This window comes from Pipistrellus hanaki (assembly GCF_964339955.1).
Source record: "Pipistrellus hanaki genome assembly, chromosome: 1".
NCBI lineage: Eukaryota > Metazoa > Chordata > Mammalia > Chiroptera > Vespertilionidae > Pipistrellus > Pipistrellus hanaki.
This window is the reverse complement of record NC_140503.1, coordinates 171,488,477-171,516,213: the sequence shown is the minus strand read 5'-3', so window position 1 is coordinate 171,516,213 and position 27,737 is coordinate 171,488,477. Positions and strand designations below refer to the sequence as shown.

The following is a 27,737-nucleotide window of genomic DNA, read 5'->3' as shown; positions in this document are numbered from 1 at the left end:
CTTGGATTGGTTGCCTGAGAGGTCCGCCCAAGAAATGCCACCAAATATTGGTGAATCAGTGCTCTGACTCAGATTCCATTCATTCCTTTTTGATACAGAGCTCTTCCACAGTGAAACCAACTCTACTCACCAGAGCAGTCTTTGACAAATGACTTAAATATGCACTGTTGTTTTTTGTGTGTTTTTAATACAATAACTCAGCTACAGCATTACTCGTTTGTAACATGCTTCATCTAAAAACTCTAACTGGGTTTATAATTATATAGAAATAGATTTACAGATAGAGATAGTTTTTGGTGTAAGAAACATCAGTCCTATTTTGGTAATTATTTTAAAAATGGAACTAATTGATCTAGTCAAGAGTTATGTTATTAAGTAAATATGGATTAAGTTTTCGGGTCACAAAATTTTTACCAAAAAAAATTAGGAAGTAATTTAGATATTTTGGATACAAATATCTAGATTCTTAGCACCATCTTTCATATTTTTAACCATTCACTCAGTCCATTCATTTATTTAACAACTATTTGTCATGTATTTCCTGAGGCTGCACATTGTTCCTAGCAGTGAAAATACAATGCTGGATATAATAAATTTTCTGCCTTCATGAAGCTAATACTTGAATGGGAAGTACAAACACTCAATAAAAGAGCAATTATATAATTTAATACAAAATATTTATACATGCTATAAAGAAAACAAAGCAGAGTAATTGGTTTGAAAGTAATGTATGTGTATATTGGGGCGGGGGCGGGGGGGGGGAAGTAGGGCGGGGAGAAACAGGTGTAGCTATCTTTAGATTGGTCCAGAAAGGTCTCTCTGAGAAGAAAGCTTTTGAATAGACACCTGAATGATGATACTAATTGTCATGACATTTCTCTATCTTCAAAACTCTAAATTGCTTTTAGGATAAAAGATAAACGTCTTCAGTTGATGTTCAAGTCTCTTTAGAATGCCATCTTTTTTTTTTTTTTTTTTAATCCATGTTGTTCCATAGTAGTTTGTTGTAACAGAAAGGGCATGATCTCTATTCCAATTCCAGTTCTTCTAGTAACTAGCTGTGTGATATATGTATGTCTCTGAGCTTCAGCTTCCTCATGGGCAAAAGTGACATCTAACAATAACATATCTGTAAAGTTGTTGCATCAACTGACACCATATGTACCAAGTGCTTGGCACAAAGCTCAGGACATTGTATTATCTTAGCAATTATTTTGTCTAAAGATTTACTTCACTTAAGCCATTTCTTAGTTTCATTTCTTTAAGGAAAGTGCTTCCCACCCTCCATCCTTTTATTTGTGCTATTTAATACTCTCGGGATTGCCATTCCTACCCACCCAATGTTTATTCCTGCTTCATGGTCCAACCTAATTGCCACTTCCTTTTTCTGGTGCCTCTAAGTACCATTGTCAGTACTCATTTTGGATTTAATCATCTGCTATGTTACTGATTCCTATTTAAATTTGTCCTTGGGGTGGTCCTATCATCTGAATGAAAGTGAAAGCTGCTTGAACTTAGAAGGCACTGACTGTATCTTATATATCTGTTTTTCATCATAATCATCAGAATGCTTAGTATCCAATATATGTTTAGTAATTAAATTATATGTTTGAAATAAATGATTAACAACCATACTATATGTAGACATCCTAAAAGTTAACAAAACATTGAATAGCTTAATATTAAATATGAGTAGGATTTACAGTATTCACAGAAGAAATATGGGTGTTCACTTGGCATATAAAATGATACTCAATATCATCCACTAGTAATTATAGAAGTATACATTAAAACAATAATAAAAGACACTAAAATTAAAAATATTATTTCAATATTTGGTAAGCATGTGGAGAAATGGGCTCTCCTGTATTGATAGTAGGAGTTAGAATGAGGTAAAAACTTTAGAGGGCAATTTGGCAGCATCTATTTAATTTTAAAACTATATTCCCCATTACCAATTAGTTTCACTTCTAGGTATCTATCTAGATATCTATCTTGGCACAAATAATCAGATAAAAATATAGGAAGAAGTTTATTACAAAGTTTGCATAAGCAAAAAAATGGAAACAAATTATTAATTGGTAGAGAAATGGTTAAACAAACTATGGCACTTCAATATTATGGAATATTAATTCAATGTTAAAAGGAATTAGGTTAGACCTGAAGGGTCTCAGGTTCAGTAGTGGCTGAATACTGGTACCTCAGTTTCAGGCTCAATCCCTGGCCCTTGTCAGGGCACATACAGGAGGCAATCAATCGATGTGTCCCACTCACATTGATGTTTCTCTCTGTGTGTGTGTGTGTGTGTGTGTGTGTGTGTGTGTGTCTCCATCTCCCTCTACTCTCTAAAATTCAATGAAAAAATATCCTCAGGTGAGTATTAACAAAAAATAATAATAATAAATAAAATTTTAAAAAGGAATGAGGTTATTAATAGTGTGTTGACTCATTCATCCTCCATTCTACATTTGCTTTTAATGCTGTAGATATTAGAAAGCTAAAAATTACATTTCCCAGACTTCCTTGCAGCTAGGATTCTGTATACAAATTAGATTCTGCCAGCTAGATGCACTCACATGAAACTTGGAAGGAAGAAACAAGTCAGAGGCCTTCAAAGGCATAACTGAGGCCTTATGGATTCATGTTAGTGAAAGGTCATGGATATAGAATATTTCTTATAGAAACATTTTACTGTCATTGTCCAACTTGCTGGGGGCCAAGAAACAATTTTCGAGTAAGCAGAGACCTGAGCAACTTGTGGGTGTAAAGAGAGTGTAGTGGTAATATCATTGGTGCTGGTGTCTTTCTGATCCCTAGATCTTATGTATTTAATTTTATGGTGCCAGTTGCAGTCTCTTCCCATGGGTATCAGTTCTCTCGTGTTCTATAGATCATTCTTGAGGCTAGAGCCTAGTCCTTCAGTCCTTCCAACAGTTTTTGAAGTACCTGATATCCTATTTCAAATTCCTTTCTTTTTAAAATGTCTTTCCTCCTCTAAACTCTGATTGATATGTTGTTGAACTATATAGAAAGATTTTACCCTAGCCGGTGTGTCTCAGTGGGTAGAGAATCAGCCTGTGGACTGAAGGGTCCCAGGTTTGATTCCGGCCAAGGGCACATGTCTGGGTTGTGGGCTCAATCCTCAGTAGGGGGTGTGCAGGAAGCAGCCGATCAATGATTCTCTCTCATCATTGATGTTTCTATCTCTCTCTCCTTCTCTCTTTCTCTCTAAAATCAATAAAGAAATATATTTAAAAAAAGATTTGAATAAAAATATGGGATGCAGAATGGTAATTCAATATGCCATTTATACTTAAAATAAATAGTAAATAATACTTTACATTTTTAATGGATACTGATATATGTACTAAAATTAATGTGTTGTAAAGAAAAAGATAAATAAATAATGAAAAGATATGGAAGAATTAACATGACAGTGATTATCTCTGAAGAGAAGGAAAGAGACCAGTATTGAAAATGATAATTTTAAAAAAGTTTAGTTTTATTTATAATGGGTTCATTGTTTTTTTTTTCACAAAGATAATGTATTGATATTATTTACATAATTTTAAAATTTTAGATATATTTATGAAATATAAGCTTATCCTTGATCAAGATCTGAATAAAAAATAAGTTGGAATTGGCAATAAAATACAGTATCCCAGGGAGTTAGGACCAAGTTAATATTGACTAAAAATAAATTGTATTTGTTGTCTTTATATAACCTTTCTTGATGAAACAATGGCTTAATGAGAATAAGCATAATATCCATGAGAACACAGTAGATAAAAGTTTCACACAGATGTGAGCTAATTTTTAAAAGATTATAAGAGTATACCAAGGGAAAAAACTCATTAAAGGACATTCTAGACAAGGAGTGTGCTATTTGGAAAGGCCCAATATAGCATGTTTCAGAAATCTTAGTAGTGTGATTGTGTCACAGGTTAGATGCAAGAGCATCATGGGAGATAAAAGAGACATAATGTAGCAGCAAGATCTTGATAGTATATTTCAGTTTTATTCCATTGAACATAATGATAACCTCTGTTGAAGTAGCCACAAGTCCAGGAACTCATAAATGAAAAGGGAACCTTAAGAAGATCAGTGTCTAGTAAGATATTCAGATGCATAAACAGCTCATTTTTACATCTTGTGGAAAGTGAAATGACAGGTGTAGGTCCGGGACAATCTGGAGCACCAGCAAGTCATAATAAAGAATTTTGGTTTTATCCTCAATGGGTGTTGGAACCAAGAATGGAATAGGATTTTAAGCAAAATTTAGAGGTGCTTACAGACTAAGTCTCCTTGATTATTACTACCTCATCCCTGCTCTGTTAATGGCTTAGATAAGTTTCTCTAATTCTTTATATTTCATCAAATGACTGGGAAGGAAAGTGTGGAGACAATGTCTCATTACCCTGGCTCGTGATTTTTGCATTGTTAATTTATTTTTTCTTAAGTGAGATAAACCTGACTTTAAAAATTATTAATGTAGGCTCATAAGACTAGAGATGGTTATTTAATGGAATTTTTGTGTAATTTGTACCCCTCTACTTAGTAAAAATAAAATTTGATTTATTCAACCATGAATGTCAATTGTGACAAACTACATCTTGATTGATTGATTGATTGGTTGGTTGGTTGATTAATTATAAGAGAAAGTTTATTTATAAAGTCACAGAGGCAAAAGAAGGACTCTTGGAACTGTGACAAATTTTAAATGAAGATAATTCAAATTTTTATGGAAGAATGATATAATTATTTTATTTTCAGAATTAAACAAAATATAGAATACAACATACTAAAATAACATAATTACCTTTTCTAGAATCCTTTAACTACTGTAAACTGCAAATTAGAAATACACTTGACACATCATGCAAAATATTTCAAAAAGAGCCTCTTCTGAAAATTTTGTTTGCATTGAAATTATGATAACAAGTAAAAGTCTTCTTGACCTCAGTCACTAGCAGGCAGTACTTTAGGCATTTAACTAAAAAATCTGGCATGATGACCAAAAGCTAGTTTGTAATGTCATGGAATAAAAAATGTGCTCCAGCGCATCATTTGGTGAAGATTTATTTTTATTCAGTATTTAAAGCATACTGAATTTAAGTATTCAATGGTGTGCTGTAAGGATTTAACAGCCTGCTCCCAGAGGAGATACCATGTTTCTCCGAAAATAAGACATCCCCTGAAAATAAGACCTAGCGCATCTTTGAGAGAAAAAATTAATATAAGCACTGTCTTATTTTCAGGGAAACAGGGTAGTAGCATTTACCAATTCCACGGTGTAAATACACAATGACCAGTTCAAGATACCCACATGATATTGCCAAGCATGGATTAGGAAAGACATGAGCAGTAGAACTCTATTATGTGTATCTTTACTATACAGATATAATAGATATAACTAATCTCAAGACCATAAATACTAGTAATATGTAGTAAAATAATTTTTAAAATATGAGTTTAGGATATTTAATATTCTTTATTTTTAAACTATGGTGTGTTTCACAACTGGTTAACACAATCCCTAAAGTTTTCATATACAGCTCATACAAATGGTGCAGGCCAATTTTATTCAGCACATCACTGCTGCATTTTTAAATATTAAATTTGAAAAGATTTCATAAGTCTGGATATTTGAAAGGACTGATAAAATTCCATAGGAAATATATAGAGCTTTATTTAAAGGCAATGAATACAGTACATCAAGAGAGAGTACAGACAAGCATTGGGAGGCCAAGACACACACAGGTGCAAGTTTCCCATAATCCGTATTCAGACACATACATTTTGTCTCCATATTGAACCACCAAGATCTGTTAACTCCAAAAGAAATCAAGGCAGAAGTTTCCAGTAGGTTGTTGGATCAGTAAACAAACTGGCCCAGAGGCTACCATGAAAGGTTCAGAATTTAAACCTCATGTAAATCCTCATTTTGGCCAAGAGTCAAAGTCCAATAATTTCCAGATGCAAGGATAAAGCTTTTCAAGTCCAGTTGTAAACCTTATACAAATCCTAATAATGAAAATAAAAAAGAATAATATCTCAAATATTGATACCCAAGATGACTCCAGGACTAATGTTCTAAGATGTTGAAGACTCATGAAAAATGAAGAATTCTGCTTTGATATACTAACATAAAGTGCCTATTAGACCTCCAAGTAGAAATTTTAACTATATGCAAATAGATACCAGGAGAAGTCATGGCTAGAGTTAAAACATTTGGGAGTTGTCAGCAAATAGTTGGTATTGAAAGTATTGGGCTGGATAAGAGCATCTAGGGTAGGAGTGAAAGTAGGGAAGAAGAGATCTGAACACTGAGCCCTGGGACAACCCAACATTTATAGTTTGGAAAGATGTAGAAGATCCAGCAAAAAAATACTGAGATCTAATAGCTGATAACAGAAAAATCATTTCTGCCCACACATCCACCTCTCTTATTTCTGTCTCAAGAACTTTATACTGATTTCTTTTTAATTTCTCTTTGCTCAGATGTTTTGTATGTTTTGCCTATTTATCATTTAGTTGTAGCTCAAATGCTCCTCTGTTAGAGGAGTAATTTAGAGGAGTAATTCAGATAGCCCAACCTCAAGTATTCTTAATTTGCCCCACCATTTTCTCTCATATTATTTTTTTATTTCCTTCATAATGTTTATCACAATCCAAAATTATTTTATTAATATTTACTATTTTTATCCACTAAATGCAGATCCTTGGAAGAAGATAGTGTGTCTATATTTGACAGTTCCTCGAACACACTAAGTACTCAATAAATATGTATGCCCCACCTGAGAAAGAAATCAAGAGAGAAAAAACACTTTTTGTCACACCTGGTTGTGAATTGGTTTGGCATTATTATGTACAAATTATTATTATTTGGCATTATTATGTATAATAATGCATTATGTACATTATTATTCGTATTATGCACGAAATTCGTGCATGGGAGGGGTGTCCCTCAGCCCAGCCTGCACCCTCTCCAATCTGGAACCCCTCCAGGGATGTCCGACTGTCCACTGGAATCAGGTCTAAATGGGCAGTCAGACTTCCCTCTCACAATCCAGGACTGCTGGCTCCCAACTGCTCTCCTGCCTTCCTTCCTGATTCCCCTAACCACTTCTGCCTGCCAGCCTGATCACCCCCTACCACTCCCATGCCACTCTGATTGATGTCTAACTGCTCCCCTGCCAGCCTGTTTGCCCCCAACTTCCCTCCTCTCCTGACCTGGTCACCCCCAACTGCCCTGCAGACTTGATCATCCCCAGCTGACCTCCCTTGCAAACCTGGTTCCTCCCAACTGTCTTCCCCTGCTAGCTATCTTGTGGTGGCCATATTGTGTCCTCGTGGGGGCAGGATCTTTGATCACATGGGGGCACCCATCTTGTGTGTTGGAGTGATGGTCAATCTGCATATTACTCTTTTATTAGATAAGATAAAAGCCTAGGGAGGATCCAAGATGGCTGCTCGGGTAGACACCTAGCCTCAGTAGCTCACAACAATTTCAATGGAATACAACTAAAATGTAGAGTGGACATTGCCCAGAGCTACAGGTAGTCGACTGACTGAAAACTCTACAATAGGAAGGAGGGAGAAAACCAGAAGGAAAATCAGAGGAGCTGAAAAAAAGCCTAAGGTACAGAGACGCGCGCGCGCGCGGAGAGGTCGCAGCTGGAGAGGAGGAGAGGGCTGGGTGCTGCCTGGCGTTCCCTAGCAGGAAGGAAATAGAACCCCCAGCCTGGGCTGAACCCCCGAACCGGCAGCGCTGAGCCCCAAGTTATGGGCCAGACCCTTGGGACCCAGGCTCCGGCAGGGGAAGACGGGGCTGTGAGGAGGAATTCCGGGGGATGGCGAAAGGCAGGGCCCCCGGAGTCGCGCGCACATGGCGTGCAGAGGACTGAATGTTGACTCTGATGCTGGATTACCCTAGCCAGAAGAAACAAAGCCTCAGGCGGTGGCGCTGAGCCTCAGTCCAGACCGCCCTGAACTCCAGGTCTGGGCCAGTCCCTGGGGACCCAGGCTCGGGCAGGGGGAGACGGGGCTGTGAGGTGGAGTCCTGGGAGCGCGGCGAAAGGCCAAGTCCCCGGAGTCGTGCACACTGCGCAGAGGACAGTCTGTTGACTCTGATCCTGGACTCCCCTAGTGGGAGGGAGAAAGAAAGTTCCAGTCTGGAGGAACGCGACGAGGAGCAGGAGCCCCTGCTGGACACCGACCAGCCGGGCACCAGCAAGGAGCTGGGCGATGGGGCCCCCAGTGGGGGGGGTGCCCCTGAGCCTTTGACTGCTGAGCGCGGGCAACGGAGCCAAGGACGGGGGCTGCTTCCTGGGCGGCGCCGACCCTGGTAACAGGCTGAAGCAGCGCAGGAGCCTGCGGAGAACAAAGGGGTGCCACAGGCCAACCTGCTGAGCTCCCAGGACAAGGAGGAAGAAACCAAAGAAGTTCTCAATGTGAAGAAATCAAGTGAGAGCAAATGATAGTAAAATTACTTAAGAAAGAATACAAAGAAGATCTTGAAAAATCAAAGACTAAGTCAGAACTCAACGCACCAGCCAACATTGCAACATAAATGCGTTGTGTTTTTTTTTTTTTTTAAAGAAAAAAAAAGAGAAAAAAGGGACAGAATGTTGGAACAGCGGCGACCAGGCCTAGAGTGGCCAGGCACAAGGCAGTGGCAGCTGGGCCCGGAGCAGCAGTGGCCAGGCCCCAGAGCAGCAGCAGCCAGAACAAGAGCATCAACGGCCAGCACTGGAGCAGCCAGACCTGGGGCAGTGGCAGCCAGGCCTGAGGCAGAGGCGGCCAAGCCCAGGGTGGCCAGTCCAGGAACACCCAGACACGGAGTGGCCGGGCCCAGAGAAGCCGGGCCCAGAGCAGCCGGGTTGGGAGCAGCCAGGCCCAGAACAGCAGTAGCCAAGCATGGAGCATCCAGGCTGGGAGCGGCCAGGCTCGGAACAGCCGGGTCAGGTGCTGCCAGGCCCAGAGCAGCGGCTGCCAGGCTGGGAGCGGCCAGGCCCGGAGCAGCTGGGTCTGGTGTGGCCAGGCCCGGAGCAGTGGCTGCCAGGCTAGGAGCGGCCAGGCCCGGAGCAGCAGCTGCCAGGCTGGGAGCAGCCAGGCCCGGAGCAGCCGGGTCTGGTGTGGCCTGGCCCGGAGCAGCGGCTGGTGTGGCCAGGCCCGGAGCAGCGGCTGCCAGGCTGGGAGCGGCCAGCCCAGAGCAACAGCTGCCAGGCTGGGAGCAGCCAGGCCCGGAGCAGCAGGGTCTGGTGCGGCCAGGCCCGGAGCAGTGGCTGCCAGGCTGGGAGTGGCCAGGCCTGGAGAAGCGGCTGCCAGGCTGGGAGCGGCCAGGCCCGGAGCAACCGGGTCGGGTGCGGCCAGGCCAGGAGCAGCAGCTGCCAGGCTGGGAGCAGCCAGGCCCGGAGCAGCAGCTGCCGGGCTGGGAGCGGCCAGGCCCGGAGCAGCCGGGTCTGGTGCGGCCAGGCCCGGAGCAGCGGCTGACAGGCTGGGAGCGGCCAGGCCCGGAGCGGCCGGGACAGGAGCAACCGGGCCCAGAGCAGCCGGGTCGGGTGCGGCCAGGCCTGTAGCAGCAACAGCCAAGTCCAGAGCAACTAGGTCGGGAGCGGCAGTGACCAGACCCGGAGCAGCTGGTTGTGGAACGAACCAGAGCAACAGAGGCCAGGCCCGGAGCATCCAGGCCCGAAACAGCTCGCTCCTCTCCTGTCCCTGCCCACGGCTGCCTCTCAGACATGGCTGGAAACTTTTGCGGGAACTTGAGGGTCTGCTGAATCAAGTGATGAAGGCTTAGATCTGGATGTGTTGAGTTAGTATAGCGCTGGGGTGTTGATCTGTGAGTGCCTTGGGTGGGGCCTGGATGAGGCTGGTTGACCTATTTGGAAATGTCTTTTGTGTGAAATGTATCATTGGGCATGTGGAGGTATTATTGATATGATAAAATGCTAAGTAACAGATTTACTATCTGAAAAGGGATTTACTATTGGGGAAAGGAAGGGAGGAAGAGACTGAACATAAACTGTGCACCTATGGATGAGGACAATGGGGGATGGGGAGGGGGCAGAGGGTGGGGTGGGAACCTGGTGGAGGGGGGAAGAAATGAGGAACCTTTGTAATAATATGAACAATAAAGATTGATTTAAAAAAAAAAAGTTAATAATCATAAGTCAATGTTGATTCATTCTGGTAACAAGCATACTAATGTAAGATATTAATAATAGGGGACTGGGTGTGGGGAATATAACAACTCTGTATCCATTTTTCTGTAAACCTAAAACTGTTCTAAAAAATAAAGCTTATTAAAAACAGCAACAAAAAAACAAACAAACAAACAAAAAAAAAAGAATATAAAAAGGGTGCAAAGTTGATTGGAGGCACTGAAAATGTTAATTACCAATGATATAAACAGCAGTGCTTACTTTGTACCTTCTTTAATAAAAGGAAACCATTTGTAAAAAAAAATAAAAAAATAAAAAAAAATAAAAAAAAGATAAAAGCCTGATGCATGGGTGAGGGCCAGCTGGTTTGCCCTGAAGGGTGTCCTGTATCAGGATGGGGGTTCCCTTGGGGCATGAGGTGGCCTGGGCAATGAGCCTGTGGTGGTTTGCAGGCCAGTCACACACCCCAGCAACTCAAGCAAAGGCCCTGATATCTGGAATTTATTTATCTTCTACAATTGAAACTTTGTAACCTGGATTGAAGGCCTGAGCCAGCCAGGGCTGCAGAAGTTTGGCTGCCTCCATTGCCCAGGGCAACCCTAGCCTTCTGCTCTTCTAGCTCAATGGCTGCCGCTGTTTCTGTTGGAATTTATTTACCTTCTATAATTGAAACTTTGTACCTTTGAGTGGAGGCCTGGCCTGCCAGGGTGTGTGGAAAGCTTGGCTTCCTCCATTGCCAGGGAAACCCAAGCCTCCTTCCTGCTCTCTGTGGCCACAACCATCTTGGTTGGGGTTAATTTGCATAATTTCTCTGATTGGCCAGTGGGCGTGGCTGGTAGGCATGGCTGGTAGGTGTGGCTGGTGGGTGATGTTAATTTGCATATTAACCTTTTATTAGATAGGATGTCATTTGGTCATGCCTTATAATAAAAAAGTAATATTACAAACAATTGAGGGAATAACTAGTTTTACTTTATTTTAGCTACTTTTCTTAAAATATATTTTTATTGGTTTCAGAGAGGAAGGGAGAGGAACAGAGAGATAGAAACATCAATGATGAGAGAGAACCATTGATCAGCTGCCTTCTGCATGCCCACAATGGGGATCAAGCTCACAATCCAGGCATGAACCCTGACTAGGAATCAAACTGTGACCTCCTCATTCATAGCTCAATGCTCAACCACTGAGCCATGCCAGCTGGGCTACTTTAGCTACATTTAAAATCTTGGGCTACTTCTTTTTATATTAGGAAATCATTTCTAGATATTGGAACTATTGAATTGATGCCACAAAGTTCCCTGCCCTTGAAAACCTCACATTATTTTTGCTACAAGTGAAGGTGAACAAATGAAAAATAATGACAAGCAGAAAATGTTATTTAAATAATTGCAACTTAGGATTGTTTTTAAATTCCCGGTTAATTTTGGTTCTAAACTCTATGAAGGAAAATTCATGTGAGTGTTGTAACTTATCAGCAAGGTTGAAGATTGACTTTAAACAAATAATTTTTCCTCTTTAGTCTTTAGTTTATCAATCTATACATTGAGAGACTTGCTCTGGTTGAACCTCTGAGACTCTTCTCCACACAAAGATTGTATGATTTTATGAGGCACACAAATTATGTCACGCATAAACAAGAAATGAATGTACATTATGTCCTATATATTCCACTTTAACAAAATGTAACTATAATTTATAGAATGAAAAATAATTTATCTGATAGATATAACATTTGTGTTCTCATACTAAAAGTTGTGTTGTTTTTTAAGTTCTGAAAAATAAGTTAAGGTCAATTCTGAATATAATAGTAGGATAAAACAGAACAATAAAAAATATTGTAGCTATCTATTTTTTCTTAGTGTTTTCTATATTAGTTAACAGAGGAAATAAATGGATAGTGTTTTAGGTGTAATAAAATATTGATAAAAACCTCCTGGTATTTATCTAAGAAAATGACTGATATACCAACAGTCAAAAGAAAAAGATTTTGAAGCAACTGATAAGAATTCCAGCAGTTGTCTTTATGTTCCATTCCAAAGTTACTTTTCTTTCAGAGTCCAGTCTTGGAGGTAATCCAATCACGATAAGCAGTCACTCGAGTATAGACACCTGGCTTATTCTTTTGAGCACATCCATCACCCCAGCTTACTATTCCGACAAGGTACCAGATATTTCTAGAGTCAGGGTAAACTAGTGGTCCACCAGAATCATTCTAGAAAAAAAAAAAAGGGAAGGGGGAGAAAGTTTCTTATCCTGTATAAGAATTTCCTTTGCTCTCTCTTCTGGAGTTATCAACAGTTCCCCAACATTGAAAATAATCCACCCTATTTAGGCTTAGAAACTCTGGAACTCTTGGGCTTTTCAATAATGTGGTGATTGGGAGATGGTAGGGTGAGGAAGGGCATACAAGAGATAAATGGTGACAGAAAATATGAAATAAAATAAAAATAAACAAAACCCATGGAAACTCCAAACCAGAATCTATTGTCTACAACTGCCAAATGCTGGAATGGACAGACTGGAAATTGACTTTATGATGAGTCCAGCTTTGACTCTGGAGAAAGCGACTCAGCTGCTCCATGAAGCCGTGTGCACATTTTAAATCTCCTGCTGTATCTCTGGATAAGGAAGAGGCAGCATTGTAGATCTGCAGATTGCCCAGGAAATAGGGCCAAATCTATTTTATTGCCTTGTAGGTGTTATCATCTGTGTGGATGCCTAGACTGAAAACTCCATGAGGGCAGGGATTGTGTTCACCACTGCATCCCTAGCATCTAGGCCAGTGTCTGGTATATAAATGGAGGCAATCAATACTCATTTTATGGATTGAAATTGAAATAAGAAGGTAGTCTGTAGAAGTCATTAACACAGATAAACATTTTGTGGTAATAAAAACTGCCACTTAATTAGTACTTTGGGAGAAAATGATTTGATGCTGTATCTAGACGTACCTGACAGGCATCAGTTTTTCCTGACAGAAATCCAGCACAGAGCATGCTATCGGTCACTAAGCCAGATAATGCATGTGGAGCATTGCAAACTTTGTTATCGATAATCTTCACCAAGGCCTCTTGGAGGATATTTGGAAGGGGACCTAAAGGCAACAAATTCTACATATTAAGGAGATCTTCACTTTGTTTGTTGAGATAAAGAATATCTATAAAATAAAGCAGAGTCTTTTGGTGACCAGGAGCCAGGCCAGCCCCAGGCTAGACTGGTTTCTTTCCAATGTTTATTATAGCTGGCTGCCTCACACAATTGTGATTTTTCCAATTCTCAAATATCTCTCATTCCCAAATGCTTTGTAAGAGAGTTAAATAAGTAACTGGTTCCAGCAATTTGTTATTCTTTTCAGTATATTTACTAATTGGTTAATTGCATGAGAAACTGATTAATTAGTTGATCATTTAAATAATTATTCCCATGGAGCTATACGTTTTTAGAGAAAAACTTACCATGCATATAAAGTGTTCCCCATCCTGTAACTACAACACTGTCATTGTCTGCGAGCTTCATTTTGGCTTCAGGAAGACAAACTCTACGTACGTACTTTGAGAAAGAGACTTCTTTAGCAAGCTGCACCAGGGCAATGTCATTGTGGACCCCAGGCCCGCTAAAATTTTCATGAGAAATAATGCTTTGGACTTTCAGTGTCAGATATGGTCTACTTAATAGAGTTCCAAAGTTGACGGTCCAGTCTTTTGGATTGTTTTTTCTGAAAGACACAATTCAATGAAAAAGCATTCAACTTCTGTGCCACCACACTGTTCCTAGTGGTCGATGTAAGGCATAAGATTCCCATATAACACTGTGAATCATTTGATTTGATTTTTTTTAAATGTTTTTGATTTGCAGATGTTACAAATGCTGTAGACACATAAAAATACTGCTAAGAACTATTAGAGCTGTCAACCTTCTGCAAATCATCCTAACTACAGTCACTGATGTCTCCTCCTTGCACTTCAGCCCTCTCCATGTTCTGAACATTTGACTTAGGTCAGAATCATCCTAGCAGCCTCTGTACATGGGGTCCAAAATCAGTCACTGCCAAATAGCCTGGATTTCTTAAAAAAAAAAAAAAAGCCACTTGTTCTCACCCAATCATCCTATTATGTTTACCAAGTCAATACATTTTCACTTCTAATTTAAGATTTTATGACCCATTTCTCAAGTTTTCACTGAAACTCTTCCTCAATTTAAGACCTAATATCTTGTTTAACTATTTTCAGTTTCCCTCAAAAGATTAGGTACTTCCTGTGTTGTTGTTGTTGTAAGGTTTCAAGACCTTCATGTAACAGTGACACTCTTCAGTTCTTCCACTACTCTGAAAGCTTCTGGGATTCCACATGCTTCACAGCTATGTTTGAAGCTTGATGCCCTTAGACTCACCCAGGCTCCGCCTCCAGAGATTTATATTAAAAGGTTTAGTGTGATGCTTAAGGATCTACACTTTTGAAAAGTTTCCATGGACCATAGTCCAAGGGCTATTTTTTTTTTTTTTTTTTTTTGTGTGTGTGTGTGTGTGTGTGTGTGTGTGTGTGAAAATTATATCAGAGGGACAAATGCTAAATGTTTTGTAAGAGAGTTAAATAAGTAAGCATTTATCATTTAGAGATGTCCCCAATTAATACATATTTTCTAAGCATATTTTCTAATGCTTGTATTTAACAAAATCCTCTCTATTTCCAGTTACTCTTTTTGTTTGCTACCCACAGAATGACTTGTGTTATGCCATCTCAATGCATTTGAAGAAGACTGTTTTCTCAGATCAAATACACATATTATTCTTTTCCATACACCCACCATTATTAATCAATTCTTATTATCTGTAGGAGCCAGATCTAATTTTATATCTTCACTAGAGGGCTGGTGCAGATGATTTGTAACATCTGCAAATCAGCCTTGCCTGCACCCTCTCTCAATTCAGGACCCCGCAGGGGATGTTGGACTGCTGGTTTCAGCTTGATCCCCACAGGCCAAGTGGGGATGAGGCCGAAACCAGCAGTTCGATATTCCCCAAGGGATGCAGTAGTGCCCGAAGCAGCAGAAGGCTGGGGAAGAGCCTGAACCCCTGCCAGGTGCCCCCACTCATCCTGGTCTCACTGTGCCTGCTACCACTGCAGTTCAGTAAGCTTGCTGAGTGGTGCTCCCATTGTAGAAGTGCACTGACCACCAAGAGGGCAGCTCCTGTGTTGAGTGTCTGCTCCCTGGTGATCAGTGCTTGTCATAGCTACTGGTCAACCATTTAACCAGTCCACCAGTTGAACAGTCGACCAGTTGTGTAGGGATGGATGGGTAGATAGATGATAGATAGATAGATAGATAGATAGATAGATAGATAGATAGATAGATGATAGATAGATGATGATGATGATGATGATAGATAGATAGATAGATAGATAGATAGATAGATAGATAGATAGATATCTCAGTTGGATATGCTGTCTTTATTCATCAAATTTCCATAGATCTTACTCATATTGTAGACAGGACATTTACTATGCTCTATGGTCTTATACCCTGAATGTATCATATTTAAAATTCTTTAACTAGATTGTAAATGTAAATCCCTAAAGAACAAAAATAAGGGGAAAAGTAAGCACCTAGTAACTGGAGTCAGACATACCCAAGTTCACATTCAATTTCTGATATTTAAAAGCTATATGATCTTGGCCAATTATGTCACTATTTCTGAACTCCAGTTTTCTCATCTTTAAATAAGTTTAGTTATACCTTTTATGCAGAATTATTGTTTTGATGAAGTAAAATAATGTAAGTAAAGTACTTACTGTCAGTCCCAAGTAGCTCGTTGGGAAATGAGAATTATTTCCATTCACTTTTTCTTTTATCAAATTTAAATAACCTGCTACCCTTTAAATTTAATGGTACTTGTAACTGTATGTGGCTTTGGTGAATGTTCACAAATTTAGTTTAACCCCCACAAACTACCAAAAATAAGCCAGCACCCAGAATCCTACCCATAGTCAGACTTTCTACTTACTTAGTAAAGCAATGAGCTGCAGATAGTAGCCACCTGCTGCTGATCAGAGATGCTCCACAGAAGTGTTGGCCCTTCCACTGCATACTGGCCTGCCATGGCCATGCCCCCGTCTTGGCATTTACCCCATTCACAATTCGGTTGTCTGTTCTGATACTATTGGCCAGTTGTCTCCCACAACCTGAAGAAAGGATTTATTTATACAAAAGCAGGTATCTTTGATAATGCTTTATAAGCTATGAATCTTAAAACACGACTTGAAATCCTTTAGTGATTGTCCAGCATCTCCTAAGCGATGCTGTTTCTTTCCCGCTGCTATCAGGTACCCACTCCATCTTGGTTTGGGTGACTTTTACATATTCTCTTTTCCAGTCTCAAGCATTCTCCAACCACTGACTTTTATTGCCTCTATTTGTTATCATTCTCATTTCTCAAAAAAACTTTCAAACTTTTTGAAAGTGGAGACTTTGTTTCATTAATGTCTGCATCTTGCATAGCATATGCGGTGCTACCTATAAGGCCCCATATGGACAACAGATACTCCAAAAATACCCACTGAGTGTATGAATATAGGGTTAATTCTTGGGGGGAACATGATACTCTAAAGATTATTGAAAGGGCACAGAACTATTTTTCATCAATATTGAATATATTTGATACAGCCTAGTTGTTTATTTTCTTATTTTCCCAACTTGTATGATTTTCCTTCAGTCTTTCTTATTTTAACTTACTCAGAATGATATTCTTAACTCATAATTCAATTCTTTGGGGTCAGGTTTTATTTCATCCTCTTGGACAAATGCTTACAAGTTAAAATTCATATGCCAGTGTTGTTCAAAAAGAAATTTTAGATACATATCTGAAATATCCAATAATTTTGAAAGACTACTATGGATTTCCATGTAATGTACTTTAAGATCCTTTTTAGGGAAAAAAATTGAGAAATATTTGTGAATGTGTTAAATTTACAATAAAGTTTCTAAACTTACATTTGTTGGTAAGCATTTCAGCATTAGCCTTGCTGATTTCTGAAATTTAAAAGACATAAAATTGATAAAATATCACTGAGCAATTATCTTAGATCTAAGAACATAAAGGCTAAGTTTTCTACCCCAATTATGACCAACATTTAAATATTCAGAATATTTCATGTATTATCAGCCCCTCTCACTCTTTCTTGTTATATTTTATTTTTATTTTTTTTTTTTTTAAATCAATCTTTATTGTTCATATTATTACAAAGGTTCCTCATTTCTTCCTCCCTCCACCAGGTTCCCACCCCACCCTCTGCCCCCTCCCCATCCCCCATTGTCCTCATCCATAGGTGCACAGTTTATGTTCAGTCTCTTCCTCCCTCCCTTTCCCCGATAGTAAATCCCTTTTCAGATAGTAAATCTGTTACTTAGCATTTTCTCATATCAATAATACCTCCACATGCCCAATGATACACTTCACACAAAAGACATTTTCAAATAGGTCAACCAGCCTCATCCAGGCCCCACCCAAGGCACTCACAGATCAACACCCCAGCGCTATACTAACTCAACACATCCAGATCTAAGCCTTCATCACTTGATTCAGCAGACCCTCAAGTTCCCGCAAAAGTTTCCAGCCATGTCTGAGAGGCAGCCGTGGGCAGGTACAGGCGAGGAGCAAGCTGTTTCGGGCCTGGCTGCTCCGGGCCTGGCCTCTGTTGCTCTGGTTCGTTCCACAACCAGCTGCTCCGGGTCTGGTCACTGCCGCTCCCGACCTAGTTGCTCTGGACTTGGCTGTTGCTGCTACAGGCCTGGCCGCACCCGACCCGGCTGCTCTGGGACCGGTTGCTCCGGTCCCGGCCGCTCCGGGCCTGGCCGCTCCCAGCCTGTCAGCCGCTGCTCCGGGCCTGGCTGCTCCCAGCCTGGCAGCCACTGCTCCTGGCCTGGCCGCACCAGACCCGGCTGCTCCGGGCCTGGCCGCTCCCAGCCTGGCAGCTGCTGCTCCAGGCCTGGCTGCTCCCAGCCTGGCAGCCGCTGCTCCTGGCCTGGCCGCACCAGACCCGGCTGCTCCGGGCCTGGCCGCTCCCAGCCTGGCAGCTGCTGTTCCGGGCCTGGCCGCTCCCAGCCTGGCAGTCGCTGCTCCGGGCCTAGCCGCACCAGACCCGGCTGCTCCGGGCCTGGCCGCTCCCAGCCTGGCAGCCGCTGCTCCGGGCCTGGCCGCACCAGACCCGGCTGCTCCGGGCCTGGCCGCTCCCAGCCTGGCAGCCGCTGCTCCGGGCCTGGCCGCTCCCAGCCTGGCAGCCGCTGCTCCGGGCCTGGCCGCACCAGACCCGGCTGCTCCGGGCCTGGCCGCTCCCAGCCTGGCAGCCGCTGCTCCGGGCCTGGCCGCACCAGACCCGGCTGCTCCGGGCCTGGCCGCTCCCAGCCTGGCAGCCGCTGCTCCGGGCCTGGCCGCTCCCAGCCTGGCAGCCGCTGCTCCGGGCCTGGCCGCACCAGACCCGGCTGCTCCGGGCCTGGCCGCTCCCAGCCTGGCAGCCGCTGCTCTGGGCCTGGCCGCTCCCAGCCTGGCAGCCGCTGCTCCTGGCCTGGCCGCACCAGACCCGGCTGCTCCGGGCCTGGCCGCTCCCAGCCTGGCAGCTGCTGCTCCGGGCCTGGCCGCACCAGACCCGGCTGCTCCGGGCCTGGCCGCTCCCAGCCTGGCAGTCGCTGCTCCGGGCCTGGCCGCACCAGACCCAGCTGCTCCGGGCCTGGCCGCTCCCAGCCTGGCAGCTGTTGCTCTGGGCCTGGCCGCTCCCAGCCTGGCAGCCGCTGCTCCGGGCCTGGCCACACCAGACCCGGCTGCTCCGGACCTGGCTGCTCCCAGCCTGGCAGCTGCTGCTCCGGGCCTGGCCGCTCCTAGCCTGGCAGCCGCTGCTCCAGGCCTGGCCACACCAGACCCAGCTGCTCCGGGCCTGGCCGCTCCCAGCCTGGCCGCCGCTGCTCCGGGCCTGGCCGCACCCGACCCGGCTGCTCTGAGCCTGGCCGCTCCCAGCCTGGATGCTCCGTGCTTGGCTACTGCTGTTCTGGGCCTGGCTGCTCCCAACCCGGCTGCTCTGGACCGGGCTTCTCCGGGCCCAGCCACTCCGTGTCTGGGTGTTCCTGGACTGGCCACCCTGGGCTTGGCCGCCTCTGCCTCAGGCCTGGCTGCCACTGCCCCAGGTCTGGCTGCTCCAGTGCTGGCCGTTGATGCTCTTGTTCTGGCTGCTGCTGCTCTGGGGCCTGGCCACTGCTGCTCCGGGCCCAGCTGCCACTGTCTTGTGCCTGGCCACTCTAGGCCTGGTCGCCGCTGTTCCAACATTCTGTCCCTTTTTTCTCCTTTTTTTTTTCTTTTTTAAAAAAAAAACAAAACGCATTTATGTTGCAATGTTGGCTGGTGCGTTGAGTTCTGACTTAGTCTTTGATTTTTCAAGATCTTCTTTGTATTCTTTCTTAAGTAATTTTACTATCATTTGCTCTCACTTGATTTCTTCACATTGAGAACTTCTTTGGTTTCTTCCTCCTTGTCCTGGGAGCTCAGCAGGTTGGCCTGTGGCACCCCTTTGTTCTCCGCGGGCTCCCGCGCTGCTCCAGCCTGTTGCCGGGGTCGGCGCCGCCCAGGAAGCAGCCCCCGTCCTTGGCTCCGTTGCCAGCGCTCAGCAGTCGAAGGCTCAGGGGCACCCCCCCACTGGGGGCCCCGTCGCCCGGCTCCTTGCTGGCGCCCGGCTGGCCGGTGTCCGGCAGGGGCTCCTGCTCCTCGTGGCGTTCCTCCAGTCTGGAGCTTTCTTTCTCCCTCCCACTAGGGGAGTCTAGGATCAGAGTCAACAGACTGTCCTCTGCGCACAGTGTGCGCGACTCCGGGGGCTCGGCCTTTCGCCGCGCTCCCAGGACTCCACCTCACAGCTCCGTCTCCCCCTGCCCGAGCCTGGGTCCCCAGGGACTGGCCCAGACCTGGAGTTCGGGGTGGTCTGGACTGAGGCTCAGAGCTGCCGCCGGAGGCTTTGTTTCTTCCGGCTAGGGTAATCCAGCATCAGAGTCAACATTCAGTCCTCTGCGCGCCATGTGCGCGCGACTCCGGGGGCCCCGCATTTCGCCGTCCCCAGGGATTGTCTCCCCCTGCCGGAGCCTGGGTCCCCAGGGTCTGGCACATATCTTGGGGCTCAGCGCTGCCGGTTCGGGGGTTCAGCCCAGGCTGGGGGTTCTATTTCCTTCCTGCTAGGGAACGCCAGGCAGCACCCAGCCCTCTCCTCCTCTCCGGCTGCGACCTCTCCGCGCGCGCGTGCGTGTGAGCGCGCAGCATGTCTCCGTACCTTAGGCTTTTTTTCAGCTCCTCTGATTTTCCTTCTGGTTTTCTCCCTCCTTCCTATTGTAGAGTTTTCAGTCAGTCGACTACCTGTAGCTCTGGGCAATGTCCACTCTACATTTTAGTTGTATTCCCTTGAAATTGTTGTGAGCTGCTGCGGCTAGGTGTATACCCGAGCAGCCATCTTGGATCCTCCCTTTCTTGTTATATTTTAATCATAACTTTATATCTCTACCAGGCATAGGAAAAAGGGAAAGGAAATTTTTTTTAAAAAAAAGCTCTCAATTTTATAATAGTTGTAAAATATTTAGTGTAGTAAAGAGCTGACATTCTTACTAAAAACGGGACTGGGCACTATCTTTAAATTTCTTTCTTTGTGATCATTCTTATTACTCTGAAATACTCAGAATTATCTATATTATAAAGAAAAAGGTCCAGTTAAAATTATATTTTACTAGAGATGAATCCTTGCACTAGGCCTCTAGTATGCAAATAAGATATTTTGTTAATTCTGCCCTTCCTCCATCCCCCTTCCCTCTTAGAGTCATCAGTCTGTTCCATGTTTTCATACCTGTGGTTTCCACTTCTGCATTGAGCGTCTACCCCCTTGTGGTCAGTGTGCGTCATAAATATATATATATATATATATATATATATATATATATATATATATATATATATATAGAGAGAGAGAGAGAGAGAGAGAGAGAGAGAGAGAGAGAGAGAGGGGGGGGGGACTAGAGGCCTGGATTTGTGCGAGGGGGGGGGGCGGGGGGGGCCTCAGCCTGGCCTGCATCCTCTATCATTCCAGGACCCCTCGGGGGATAGAGCAGTGCTGAAGCAGCAGGTGGCCGGGGGAAGCCCCAGCTAGGGCCAGGTGCAGCTCACTGCTGGTCATCACAGCGCCACTGTACCTGTCACCACTCGGTAGCACTGCTGTGGAGGCAGGAAAGGTTTTCATCACCACAGCTGCGCTCATCAGCCATGAGCCCAGCTTTTGGCTGAGCAGCGCTCTCATTTTAGAGTGCACTGACCACCAGGGCAAAGCTCCTGCATTGAGCATCTGCCCCCTGATGGTCAGTGTGCGTTATAGTGACCATTAATGGTCATTCAGTCATAATGATCACTTAGGCAATCACTCTTCAGACAAAACTCTATGTCACTTACCCTTCTACTAACAATGTATTGTAAAAGTGCCAGACTTTGGGAAGCATATTTTTTTCTAAACAAATTCCAGAAACTCTTGCTTTTTTTTCCTCTCATACCCTTTTTCTTTAATAGTCCATAAGCCCAGGTAATAGAAAATAATGGAAATAAGTGAAATACCTGTAAGTTTAATGGAATCCGGAACTGCATTCCAGGTCACCAGGTTGTTTTTCAACAGCTGAAATAAGACAGCTTGGATTGCAGACTTCATAATCTCCCTCTTTCCTGGAGGAAACTTGAATGTCAGCTGCAACTGCACCCTTGAACCATTGGAATGAGGGCTAGAAACAGCAGAAATGTTCTAGTTGTTGCTTCTTGAGTTTTTAGATGTTTTATGAACACATTGAACTTCCCACATTTTAATTACCATATTTTCTTTACATATATTAGAGAACAATAGATAGAAATTGTCCTAGTTTTTTTTTTTTTTAAAGTGCAAGGGTCCCAAAAAATATTCTAATGGGTTCAGAGGTATTGTGCATGGAGAAAGATGTGAATCACAAACTAGAAAGATGTGAATCACAGAATACAGGGTGGGACAAAAGTAGGTTTACACTTGTTCATATGGAAAATAATATGATAACTAGTAAATAATGATATGATAATAAGCTCTGTATTTCACCTGCTCACAACTGTGAACCTACTTTTGCCCCACCCTGTGTTTTAAACACATCAGAGAAACTGAGTACCAGCCAATAAATGATTAACATGAGATTTTATTATAACAGTAAAAAACAAAAAACACATGTTCTCATGTAGGTGTTTTCTAATAACTTTAATTTAGATTAAGAGGTAATTGAGAGCTTAATGTCAAGCTGGGAAGCATTCAAAAGAAACTTCCAAGACATATTTCAACAAATGCTATCTTAAATGATTCACTTTGCTCCACAGTTATTACAGTGATGGTAATACTAAAGATTATTTTAGGAAAGGCATGCCAGATGGATATGGATGAAAGAAGAGGTGGCTCATATATGGATAGCAAAACAATCAAGTTGGAATCCTTGTTTTCTATAGTTATAGTTATCTTTTATCATAGAAATCAGTTAGACCTGATTGCCACAAACTACCTTGTAAATTCCCCTTTAGGTATAAGATTACAGATTTGTATGGAACAGTTCCTACTGTGAACAGAAATTTGTTAAATACAATGATACCTTAATCTATGGGCAACTCTTCCTTCCTTCTTTCCTTCCGTTTCTCTCTCTCTCTGTTTCTCTCTTATGTTGTTATTATGTAAAACCAGGGCTAATGTTACATATCACCTACATCCCTTTCCATAATATCATGAATAAATTGGCACTTACAGAAGTTTGATAACCTGAGAGTTGACATATTCCTTGTATATGCTAGAATTTTGAAATTCATCACGCATCTGTCAAGAGAAAAAATAAAAGAGCCACATGTCTATTTTAGTCAAATTTATGATGACATTAATAAAATAAATCACCGACTTACCTTAGTCTCAATATCTTTGCTCAGATCTTTGCTAACTTCTGAGGCTGCATTTTCACAGCTATCATTGTATGTGACTCCCGAAATATGGAAATCCCCTTGGTAATGGTAAATCTTTCCTGTGAAATAGAGAAATACTCAAAGAATTTTAAGATAGAAATTGACCTCAAGTCCCACCATATCTTTATGTCAAAATCAATATTCAACCTAATTTTAGAAATAATCTTAGGGATGGGGAAAAGAAGAGGAGGGAAATGGAGGGAAATTAATATTCACTTATTCTAGAAATAGCAACTAGCCAGCATTCATAAAGTGATCCCCTCCTTTCTTCATAAGATAATAGACATCATGTTCCTCAGAATCCTCCTGAAAACATTAATATTGGCAGCTAAAAGCAATTTACCCAACTATGCACTAGAGGTGCAATGTATTTTTCATGTGTAATCTAAATTCTTAGCTTAGTTATTACCCAGTTAATCTTCCTAAGTACCTGTGATACAAAAGACATTACAAACATCTCCCTTCACTTTCTGGATTAGCTATAGTCACTTTCACCCTTTCTTATGCCCCATTGACTGTTGGTCTTCTTTCTACTCCTTGAAGTCATTCCTTTAGGACTTCATGCTGCCTTTGCACTTCCCTATGGCATCTGGTGGCTGGTGCCTGGCATATGTCATGAGTTTCACATTCCCCACTTTTTTTCTGTTCTCAAATGTAAACTGCTTCACCTGATATAGTAGGCCACCATAATTTAAAACATGACAAGCCTACAGGTAGCTCTTCCCAGTCATATATGTACTTTCAAAAATAGGAACTGATAGGAAATGGTACCAAATTTTGATTAGGGATGACCCATGCACATATTTTGAGAACAACTGTGCTTTTGAGCAACCTTAAAAAGCACCACATAGTCTCCAAGGAGTGCTGATAGACTGAAAAATGTGATCACTTGAGCTGTAATAATTCATTGTCCTAGAAGTCAGAAATATCATTTCAACCTAAAATAAAAAGTTTTCTTTTTTTGTAGCTTTCTCTACTTTTTCTTATGGCAACCAGTATATATGAAAAGCAAATGCCAGTTCCTGACTAAGAAGTTATATAAGGTCATTTTGAAAAGAGTAAAGTATATAAAGTTAGATAAACTAGTTCAATTTGTTAAATACAAGGAGACACAAATTGGCTGTCACCCAGCATATCACTTTAGCCCTCTGGAATATTTTTCACTAATAACAAAGACTAGATTACAAAATATAAACTCCAAGACCCTTTTGTAACTACCATTTCATAATTTTAATCTATAATATGTATCACAAAACATAACAGCAAATAACTAGAATCTTTAACACTGTTGCATTCAGTATGCTGAAGTTGGGCATTTGCGGCTACACAGGTTAATTTGTCAATACCAGAACTGAGCCACAAAAAGTAGGGATCTCCATAGTTTGAGGTATATTTACTAAAAGATATAACTCAACTACAAACCTACCACACAAGTTCCTTTATTTACAATGAATATTAGCATCAAAGTATTGAATATTTCAATCTTGCCATATTCCCATAGTTGATGATATAACATACACAATGTGATCAAGGAGGCATCTTATTCCAATTTTTAAAATAAATTTCATGGAAAGTAATTATGTTGAAATAAAATACTAGTAAATAATAAATTTTACCAAAAGAATTTAATACTTATGTTGTTTCTTGATAGTCCCTAAGAAAAAGGAAATTTAGTAGTAAGGGTGAAAATTGAAAATAATTAATACTGACCAACTGCCAGAAAATGAACGAGAAGACCAATAGTTACTCCCACAATTGCCGCCACTCCAAGAAAAATAAGGATTGTCATATATAGTGGCCAAGATCTTCTCTGGGATGATATGCCATACCTATGAAAGGAGGAAAATGGCTCAAATCAGATGATAGACATTCTAAATCTACCTGTCTTTCCTCTAACTCATACAAGATGATTTATAATATAGGCATTAGGTCTGAATGTATTTTTCTAAACTATGACCACATCATTAGCAAGGACATATATAGATTTATAAACAAATACATAATATAACCATTTATAAGTTTTCATTAAATGAGGGAAAAAACATCATGATGTCAACTGCAGTTATCCCTGTTATGAGATCCTGGATAGATTTTTTTTTTTGTCTACTTTTTCTTTAACTTTATTTTCTAATATTTCTACAAATATTTAATATTTGGCAGATTAAGTATTCTCTATGACTATGAACATCTTACTGCTTTTTAGGTAGAGGAGATTTGAGGGGCAGGGGAAGTTACACTTTTTAAAAATACTACCTTAAGCCACAACTGTGTAACTCCACCTGTCTTATTTCCTCTATGCTCTGTTCTCCATTTTTAATCCTTTCTCTTCCTTTCATTGATGACTTGCTAAATTCATGTTGACAAGAACCATAATCTCTTCAGAGAAACTCCCCAGTGTATGTAAGCTTTCATACTGGAATTCTATTGTTTAATCTCGTACTCAAAGCAAAATGCTATTCTGGCACATTCTTTCATACTAAATGAATCACACTTTAAGAGAAATATAAAATTAAATTAATTAATAACTATATTTTTAATCCTACTAATATCTGAGAATATTTTATTTTAATGAGTAGAAGTTCACTGCGATAGTGAGATTTCAAATTTGTTTTGGATTAGCCAGTAGACTAGTAGTTCAGTCTTTCTGAGAAATGCATATCAGTTTGAGGAACTCAAACATTGTGTAGCCTAAATAGTAATCCTAAAGTTGCTGAGATGATTTCCATAAAAGAATCACTACATAACTCTTATAAATGTTTTTCTATTAAAGCTCTTTTAGATGCTCTGGAATACCCTGTTAGATGTTCTAAAGAAAAATTATTGACTATAGCGCTGATATGGCTCCCCCATTATGGATTTCTTCCTGTAATAAACAATTAAGGAGAGTCTTTGATATCTAAAATATCACAGTAGTTTATTATTTATTCAATCCTCCCATCAGTAAATGTGATGCATAGGCTTTAAGAATACATTATTATTTTGAGTGATAACAGAAACCATTAAAATTATGTTCTAAACACAAACAAAGAAAATGTCCATTCATGGACAACCAATTAGCAAGAGATTAAAAATGTCCATTCATGGACAACCAATTAGCAAGAGATTAAAAGATACTTTGTTGTTATTTGTTAGGTTTCACAGACTTCATTTCCCAAATAAAATCCTATTTACTTGTCTGCCAAATTAATTTTAGCCACAGGTTTTTTTTTTCTTTTTAAATGTAAGGATTTGTATTCCAGGATGAACCCCTCATTGAATAAAGAGAATAGGTTAAAATTAATCTTCAATGAATTCAACCAACTTCATATACTTAACTGGACTATCATTGCCTCAATTTTGGATTGAATCTACTTCAAGTAAAGGCTCATTGCTATTCTGACATAATCAGACATTCATCTTAATCAAATTACAATAATAATATTCATATAAATGGTAATGAATACATTATTCAATTTTAAACCATCAATCTCACTATAATTTATCCCACAGTCCATACCAGGTATAGTTTTCTAGATTAGATTTCCTTATAACCATATTCTGATACTGAATTATCAGTTTTGACTGCAAAGCATAATAAACTAGTCTTCATTTATTGGATCTTCAGTTATAGACCATTTGAATTAGATGCACTAAGTTGTTATATAGAGAAGAGAGTTAGCACAAGATTTCTGTGCAAAATTTCTCAAATTTTATAAAGATAAACCTTTTATTTTATTTACTTTTGTTATACAGGCCATGGAATCACTATGGAGAAAATTTTGAATAAGGAACAGAAATCAATGATCAAATGAGTTGAATGGCCTCCCCTTCCAACTTTCTTCTGGAACTCTTCAAAAACAGAATACCCTAAAAAGGGATCTCATTTACATATTTATGAAGTATTGAGGACCTCCAGAAGTTTGCCAGATACTAATTCATGATGATTTTTGTAAAGCACATTATTCTAAAAATCTATAAAAACAGTCATAGTTTTAAATTATTTCTATAAAAAAATTTTATATTATAAAATTGATTTCAATTCTATTACTAGAGAACAAAAATGAAAGTGTTCTTATGAGTGGTCATTTAAAAAAAAAAAAGTGAGCAAAATTTTGTTGCAATCTGATTCTTTTTTCCAACTTTTGGAAATTCTCCTAGAGACTTTACAAGGCTTTTAAACATCAGAAACAATATGTTTCTTGATAGTGACTGGAAAAAAATCTGAATTATAGAAAGCAACCAATTAGCAAGAGGTTAAAAGATACTTTGTTGTTACTTGTTAGGTTTCACAGACTTCATTTCCCAAATAAAATCCTATTTACCTGTACATTATGTCCTGATTGTTGCAGTGGTGTCAGGGACAAGGGTGGTGACGATGATGGCAATGATGATAATGGTAACAAAAAAAAGATCTTCTTGTGTAGCTCTAAAGATGATCGAGGTGTCACAGGTTTATGTGCTATATCCAGTGTTGGTTGGTTGGTTTTTATGGGCTGGGTAAAATGTAAAGAACAAATAAGATGAAACTTGTCTGATCAGGGTTAAAGACTGTCATATTTCTATAGTTTCAAGATAGGAGT

At 41.2% G+C, this 27,737-nt stretch overlaps 1 protein-coding gene across 1 annotated transcript; it reads right to left on the bottom strand.

Moving 5' to 3' along the window:
- Positions 1–12,216: 12,216 nt before the first annotated feature.
- LOC311621261 (transmembrane protease serine 11B-like) lies at positions 12,217–27,487 on the bottom strand (the record flags this gene model as incomplete). The annotated part of the gene is made up of 10 exons (XM_084881149.1): positions 12,217–12,378; positions 13,118–13,260; positions 13,622–13,881; positions 16,168–16,345; positions 17,154–17,192; positions 21,784–21,944; positions 22,971–23,038; positions 23,122–23,237; positions 24,889–25,007; positions 27,480–27,487. The coding sequence occupies 10 exons, from the start codon at positions 27,485–27,487 to the stop codon at positions 12,217–12,219; spliced, it is 1,254 nt and encodes a 417-aa protein (XP_084737275.1).
- Positions 27,488–27,737: the final 250 nt, after the last annotated feature.